The following is an 8467-nucleotide window of genomic DNA, read 5'->3' on the forward strand; positions in this document are numbered from 1 at the left end:
TGACTTTCCCTGTCTGGAATACACTTTCACAATTCCATGACTTTCCAGAAAGAGTTTTCTTGACCCATACAAGACCGTATAATCTTTCATCTGAAATGAAAGACATGACAAATCAAACTTGACAAACGGAAGTCACAACTGTAGAAATATCTCCTTGGCATTTATTGGGAATGCCAGCATTGAAATCCAGATTTGGTACAGTACAAGGCTATCCAGTATAACTGAGATCTAGGCAACAGTGATGGTCCAACAACAGTCATTCAAATTCAATGTTCATATATTAATATAACTATTTTCAAGACACTGCTCAGGAGATTATTAATACAAATAAAAAGATCAAAGGAAAAGTGACGTAATTTGTCACAATGCTGAACTGAGATAGTTATAAGAAAACAGCCTTTTCAAACCGTTTTGTCTCAATTAAACACAGGGGAAATTATTTGAACAGATTTCCCATATTTAAGGAGTGAAAAGAAAAACAACAATGTGTGATTTCTTTTACAACCTCATCAAATAAATATTCCTTCTAGGGACATTTTGCAAAAAGAGATAGGAAGAAAAACAAAATCAGGAATGGTTAGTAATTATCTGTGTCTTGTAGAATTGATGATTTTGTTCTTTTTGTTGTTGTTATTTTTTCTTAATAACATCTTGTATTCCTACATCCATTTGATGTCTTTAGTGATCCAAAGGTGTTTTGCTCCTTGATGATTTTTGGAAAGTTATCTAGCTAGACTTGAAACACACCCTCAGTCTTGATTTATCGGTGCATGTAACATATAGCGAGAACCCCAACCCATACACACAGAGAAGTGCATTTATACAGGACTCATGTTGATTAATTACATATGACAACCCTGTGAGGATATTATAAGAACATATACGAGGCACATAGAAATTAAAGATCTTATCACCTAGCATTAACCTACTTGCAGTAAACATATTATTTGAGGATCCTTTGGGCTTAGTCACCTCTTTCCTCTAATTTGTGAGGATGTTGCCACTGTTTGGGCAGTTTGTTTGGTCCACTGTCGCTCTATCCCAATGAACAGGTCTGTCGGAGCATCTGTGCAAAGGCTCATGGTACTTCCACAGTACGTGTGGTCTTGCACCGCCTTCTCCGTTTCCTCGGTCTCCTCCGAATGCGTCACGCCGGTGCCTAAGACATGACACCGAACACGGGGTTGTGGCGGCAGATGCTTGGCCCGATCTCCTCGTAGTCTTTCTTGGTGTGGCACACTTGGTAAAACTCAGGCTGCAAAAAAAACAAACAAAAAAAACGGTATCTCTCAATAAAAGTGATGATTTCAAATATACATTTTTCTAAAACTGTTGAAGAATATTGTGAAAGTTGACATTCATGTGGACCAAATGTATTTTCTTTTGGATGCAACATCAAAGGACATGCTTGATAATGACCAAACGTGTGTATATTCTGTTTAAATGCCAAGAAAAGTATCATTGTGCCACCCTGACAAAAGCTTAGTAGACAATAAGGACAGAAAGTAGTCCACACAATGGAATATATCACTTTGTTAGGCAAAACAAACTGTATCTGTCTTGAAACTAATGCTACAACAATTTATGAATTAGTCAATTAATTTATTAGAAAACTAACAGAAATGTAACCAATGATAATTTAAATATTGACTAATCGTTTTAATCTTTAATCAAGTAAAAATGGCAAACATTTGCTAGTTAGAGTTTCATAAATACTGAGATTTTCTTGCTTTTCTCTGTTTGTTTCTTATTATGAAATGAAATATTTGTTTTTCTGGCTGCTGATCAGACTAAATAAGCAACTTTAAAAACTCACATTGGGCTCTGGAAACTTGGCCATTATTTTTTGATTTGAGAGATGAAATGAGTAATGCATTAATGATCAGCCGATTAATAGACAATGAAAATTATCAGCTGTTACAAGCCTCTGTGGCACTTGATGTCATTGTTCTCTCCTGAATAGAGCTTTGCTTGTGGTGTATAAAAAATCTCATATGTGTGTCACTTTGGATAAAACTGTCTGCTAAATGTGAATTGCAATGATTTCAACCAGCCTTGTCTAGGTTTGATAGCCATGGATTTTCGAGAATTTCCAACAGGTTCCTGGAAAGATTTCTTAAGCTCAACATTTGCACAACTTACTTAGCCCATAAAATCGTACAACTGAGGTATGATAACTGGTGAATAAAGAGTTTAAAATATATTGATACTCACAGTAGAAGCCAGCATGGATCCTCCAAACCAGACAGCGTACCTCTGCATGTGATGAGTGATGACCTGCACATCAATGGGCTTGGGCTGCAAAAAAGTTGGAAAATCATTCAATATACAATAAGAATGAGCTAATACAACCAAACACTAAGCATTAATACCTCTGGAGTGCCCTTATCTTTCCAATATGTGTGTAATTTTTTTCCCTTTTTGTTTTACTATGCATAAAAAAACTTCATGTACATTTTGGCTTCATGTATATTAGGGCTGGATAACAACAATTAACCACACTTTAACATGTATGACCCAAACTTTTCAAGACCTAGAGATGCATCTGCCACAGAATTGTCCTTCCCGATTCTCACCTTCAACTTGCCACCACTCAGTTCCTCGCTGAGTTTCAGTCGTCCATCCACAGTTCTCTTCAAGTCCCTCTGCAGGCGCCTGCCAAAGTCCCTGAACATGGTGGAGCCTCCAGACAGCACCACGTTCTGCATGGCAAAAAGAAAAAGGGGGGCATCAAGTACAGATACAAAAAAAAAAACTTAGTATATGTATTAATCACACTGGCAGGCATTAAAGGATGTGTGTCCTGACCTTGTAGAGCGGACGCCTGACATCGATCGGGCAGTTCTGAATCACTTCATCCACCACGTCCGAGATAGGCTGGGTGAAGTCTGGGTTGGCAAACTGCACACATCAAATTGAAAAATTATACTCTAAAAACTTTCCTGGCAAGGGACCTGAAAAATTCTGACTAATCACTGGCATTCACAATCCCAGGCCACATTATGCTCTGTCAACATTGTGAGTAACAAACAGGGCTGAGTGATTTAACAAAAAACAGCAATCTTATTGCTCTATACACTCAGTGGCCACTTTATCAGGTCCACCTGTACAAACGAAGGCAGCTCAGTTCAACGGCTCTGCCATAAATTCTACCTTTTGATCTCGCATGACAACAGAAACTGCATTGTGGAGATTGCAGTATTCAGATGTGCACATCTTTGACATCTATACAGCCTTAAGGTGAGTACTATGACCTTATATCCTCATTTGAATAATCAGTGTTCCTTCATATCTCACCTCAAAGCTCAAATGTGACACCAGCAGTGTCAATGAAATGTTAGTGATGAATGTACAGCACCTCAGGGTGGAAGAAGATCTCGGGCCCCAGGAAGCGCTCGTAGCCCACGTCGATGGTGAACTCCTTCTTGCTGATGGCGTTGATGCCTGTGTACTGCTTGATCCACTTGGAGCCGTCTGTGTCGTACTTGTTGAACTCTTTCACCAGGTCAGGGCACACGTAGCTAAACCGTTCCTAAATGAAAACATGTTAGGATCATTAGAGGGTCATATTAGAGACTCTGATGAAGAATAATTCCAGTTTTGTTTCAGAGTTGTCCTGTGTAAGTGATACTTTATGGCACAAAATCTTCCAACATTCACTTCCTTGGAGTGAGTTACAGCTGTACACATCATATGGCAATGTAGCTCCACTGACCTCTAGTGGCCAGGCTGAGAAATGCATGACAAACACATTGTTACTGACATCATGTCTTAGGAGGAAATAAGCATTCAGGAGCACATCCTCTTAAACTCTTACAAGCTTCACTTCCTTTTACAGGTCAACATTTTGCGGCCAACAGTATAGAAATAAATCAGAATGCAACTGCACAATGCAATAAAAATATTTCTGTTAAACTACAATCACTTCAGTTTACACTGACACACACATTTTTCATGGATTTATTGCATGGAATGGACAACCTGAGGCAACAAATGGAAGTGATAGCAACCATAATAACATATTTACACCTTTACTAAAAAGTTTTCAAAGTAAAGATAAAAAAGTGTCGAATGTAGAGAGGAAGGCTGACCTTGACAGCTTTGGCGGTCTCCAGGGACTGTTCAGGAGGGATCCCCACCTCTCGTTCCCTCAGCAGCTGCTGGATGAAGTATGTGATGTCTCGACCAGCGATGGGAATGTGTTTTATGCAACTGCCAATCACATAGCCTTCAGCCTGGAAGTGAAACGGGTATGAAAATTATATATTTTTTAGCTTCTACAGCAACCAACAACACGTTGGTCAGCAGCCAGGTTTTGAAATCATACTTAGCAATGTAACAATAAAGGCTTTTTAACATTTTTTCAATGGAACAGTGTGCCTTGGCTATTCTTTAAGTTGGTTGTCATATTCTACACAGGATGCTACACCTGATTCTCGTTTGCCTGATTCAAGACCCATGCAACTCTCCTAATTCCCCTTTTATTTGCATGTATGAATATTACTTGAAAACTGCAAAGACCGAAATCTCTGGTCACAGTGGCTGGTAAAACTGAAAATTTGCCATCTGGGTTCACTATATTACCAATCAATGACACTTGTAGGTGTCTGATAAATTATACTTATTTACAAATTGAACGATTTAGCATGAACTAGTGACTGTAACTAGCTAAAGAGTAGATTATGGATGGTAGTACGTGATATGGACAGAATAAAGCTAAATTAAAACAGGACACTGACTTCTTTCATTCACTGACCACAATGACTGCTGGAATCTAACATTCAAGAGCTATTTTCACCATTTACAAACCAAATATAACTTTTAGAATTGAAAACAGACTGATAATGTAAAATCGTATCTGGCAGAATAAACAAATATATCAGCAACAACCAAAATCTACCAATATTTGTTGCTGGCTGATGTTAATTTCCTGCACTGTATAATGGAAAACTGTCACTCACCACGGGGATGACGTGTGTGACTCCGTCTCCGCTGTCGATCACAGTCCCTGTCAGCGTCCGCTCCCCAACCTGTCTGGATGTCCAGGAGGCAGCCAGCGCCAGGACAGCCTGACAGAGAAAGTCACATTAATTCCCCATCACTTCCACAGGGAGGTCAGAGGTCAGGGGTCAGCTATGGGTCATCAACCCTGCACCTTGTCATGAGTCAGTGTAGCTCTGCTCTAGGCCACCTATGCAGGTCACAGGTTTGCTGCTTTGGTGCTCTGCATAACTTACAGCCTGGCTTGACCAGATGACAATACTTTTACAAACCAGATTATCTAGTTTTTAGAAATACCAAATGATGACCTGTGTTCATTTTGTGCAAAACAGGTTTGTTTTTGTTTTTTTTTTTACATTTTGAACTTTAACTAGACCTTTGTCTTCACTCAGTTTTGTTTTGCTTTATCACTGTTATGGTGCAGGAGTGAAGTTTGATGGAAGCTGTCATTAGGGAGGAAATTCAGGAAAAAAAGTCCAGAGTTTGTATTTCTTGGACCAAAAACAGTCTAGACAGGCATTCCTAATTATATAATTAATTGCAGTCATCTTTATTGTCTTTATTGGTAAACAACAGCAGTTGAAACCACTCACAACACTACAGATGACTGGTTGAGATCAAGTTGTGAGCACAGCTTAGAGGGAAAATAGCAATGAGAACAGGCTGTCCACAAGCTTTGGAGCAGAAGTGAAAATCTGTATTTCCCCATTAAGCCTCAGAAAAGTTTCATCTGCAGCCAGTGAGCTTGGTTTCAAAACAGCAGCAGTTTGAACTAGTTACAAGCACTTAAGGATTTGATAGATTTTGGGTTAATGGACTAGAGGTTAAGTCTTACAGGAGCTTGAGGGCCAAATGCAGTTTTGATAATGACCCTAAGCTTTTACAAGAGGAAAACAGGGATTGGCAGATGGTGCGTGCATTCATTCTCTCATTTTCCAAGCTGCTTATCCTAATTAGGGTCGCAGGGTGCTGGAGCCTATCCCAGCACTCACTGGATGGAGGGTGGAGAAACACCCTATACAGGTCGGTTGAGCAGCCACACTGGTTTGTTGATTCACAACTTCAGACACTGTCTTACCATCAGCGATAGCAAAACAATACTTTCTGCCATATGGATGGTTGCTAGTGAGGATTAGAAGCCCAAAAATGCGTTCAAAACTTACCTGAACAGCAATGTAGAGACCTGGGACATTGAATGACTCAAACATGATCTCAGCAGTGTATTCTCTGTTTTCTGGTGTGTTAAGAGGAGGCTCTGTCTGCAGAGAGAGACAGAAAACTCATCAACATACTGCATTAAATTACTATCAAACACCATTCTGCAATTTTTTACCAACAAGAGGCCAACAAACTTAACTTTAACTTAATTTTGCCTGCTTTATGGTGACTGATATCATTTAACAAAACTCATGACAATATGCATTTTGTTAATTTAACCTCTTCAGTTAGGTTCAGTTAGGCAAACATGTCTCAGAATAAACAATCAGTAATTTGAAGGCCTTCCCAGAGTCTTGCTTATTTTTTTTTTTCAAAATCTTTTGGAGTGCTATCATTTTTTGTTTAGGACTGATTTTTTTCTACAGTTCCTGGGAGCACGGTGGGATCATCAGAAAGACAGGGGAACTAAAAATACAAAAATACTTCAATGTTGAAAAAAGTCAAACACCATCATTAATCACAGAAACCTGAGTTATATTAGAAGACATATGAGTTGAGTAGACCGTGAAAACATGCCTGAACCCAGGTTTTCTAAAAGCCAGCGAGAAAACAGCCTTCAATGTGAGTTTGTAGATCTTCTTACCAGGAGGAAGTAATGGTCTTCAGGTTCTGCCCGCAGATACTTGAAGATAACCTGCTCCATAAACCTCTCCATCAGGTCCCAGTCTTCCACTATCCCATGACGGATGGGCCACTGGGAGCAAGGAAATGGCACAAGTGTGAATCACCTTACAGTAGCTCCAACTACACTGTTTACCTTTCATAATGTCATGAGATTCGGTTCAAGTGTCCCATCCACCTTTGTTGCATATGAAGGTTTATCGATAGCTTCATCACCGATGAAGAAGTCCAGATCGTCCACACCCTTCATCATCCTGCGCTGGGCCTGGTCGCCCACCTTGGCTGATTCCTTGATTGCAATACCTACAGATGACAAACACTGTAAGCATTTTATATCGCCAGTGTCGTAAGTGACAACAATTTGATGAAGTCTGATGCACTGAAATTACAAGAACACAATGGGATGGTTTGACTGAAATAGTTTAGGATGCATATTGGTTAAAAAATCATCTGTTTTTACTCCATGTCAGTCAAAAACAGGTCCCAATCAATGCAGCAATAATTCAATGAAACCATGCTGACATTTTGGTCATTTTACTTACATGAAGGAATGATGAACTGAGGTTCTGTGTTTCCTGCATAACCAAGCTTTGTATATCTACAGGGAAAAGGGGAAGTAAATGTTTAGTTAAAGGCTTTCACTGCATTTATTGGCCGGGTGGAATTAATAAAGCGGCTCATAAATCAAATGAGACACTGTGAAAGCCCCGATAAAGCCACTGGAATATGGCTTCAGCTCTCAGGACTGATGACTTATAATCCTCCAGGTTCAGGAAGTAACTTAGCTTCAAGTGCTAGCTAAAGGTGTAGTCTGTGCTCTACAAGGCAATACTGAGTTACCTAACCTGCTCAAGAGCTTTTAAAAAGAAGAAGTAAGCCATTTTGGTGGGGTAGTTTGCAGAGCTAACATTATATAAATAAATGGCTGCGAAGAATCAGAAAATGATATGTAGCTAGTTAGCAGCTAGCAGGCTAAATAGCAAGACAGGGCGTTAGCTGGAAGTTTGACAGCCGCTTGTCTGGTCAATGAGCGCTAAAGGCTAACGGCTAGTTAGCATTTCATTTGTTACTCACCCCGTGCCACAGTCGACAACACAAGCCGGTAACCGACCAGCCATGCTTGCTAAACCTAACTCCGGGCGAGTGTATCCGCAATTTGGCGTCGACAGGCGTTTCGACGGTATATGAGGTTATTTAAAGTGCTGCAGACAGAATGAATAGTGATTACGGCCGATTGAGGAACGCTTCCGGGTTCTGTGCGAGTCCTTCTAGTGCGGAGTCAGCAGCGGTTTCCCAAGCGCTTTACTGCCCCCCAGTGGACGGAGACTGCTAATGTCAACGCTAGGATAACAAAGGAGAGAAACATGCCTGCAGTGTTTATATGGCCTATAAAAATCCTCTGATTATTAGCTGTCTGATTTACCTGGAGTTCTTATAATTAATAGCCTATCCAAACATGAAATAATGGTCTGTTTTAGTGACCAGTGCCCCAACATAACTCTATAATAAATGCATAAGAGGGATCATTTGCAAGTATTACAGCAAACAACTGAAATATTATGCAGCAATGGTTTGTCAAAAAGTAACTCACAAAAAATCTGTGCAAATTTAGGATGAAAAAAAAAAA

General features: G+C 39.8%; 1 protein-coding gene across 1 annotated transcript; it reads right to left on the bottom strand.

The window, feature by feature from the left end:
* Nucleotides 1-132: 132 nt before the first annotated feature.
* Nucleotides 133-8117, bottom strand: LOC115374097 (actin-related protein 3-like). The gene is made up of 12 exons (XM_030072853.1): nucleotides 7915-8117; nucleotides 7383-7438; nucleotides 7019-7143; nucleotides 6803-6913; nucleotides 6165-6260; nucleotides 4962-5069; nucleotides 4092-4235; nucleotides 3359-3532; nucleotides 2809-2901; nucleotides 2577-2702; nucleotides 2215-2298; nucleotides 133-1255 (listed from the first exon to the last, which is right to left on the bottom strand). Exons 1-12 carry the CDS (start codon nucleotides 7956-7958, stop codon nucleotides 1160-1162), a joined length of 1257 nt encoding a protein of 418 aa, XP_029928713.1. The 5' UTR covers nucleotides 7959-8117; the 3' UTR covers nucleotides 133-1159.
* Between the last annotated feature and the right edge of the window lie 350 nt (nucleotides 8118-8467).

The sequence above is a fragment of the Myripristis murdjan genome, chromosome 2, assembly GCF_902150065.1.
Source record: "Myripristis murdjan chromosome 2, fMyrMur1.1, whole genome shotgun sequence".
Lineage (NCBI taxonomy): Eukaryota > Metazoa > Chordata > Actinopteri > Holocentriformes > Holocentridae > Myripristis > Myripristis murdjan.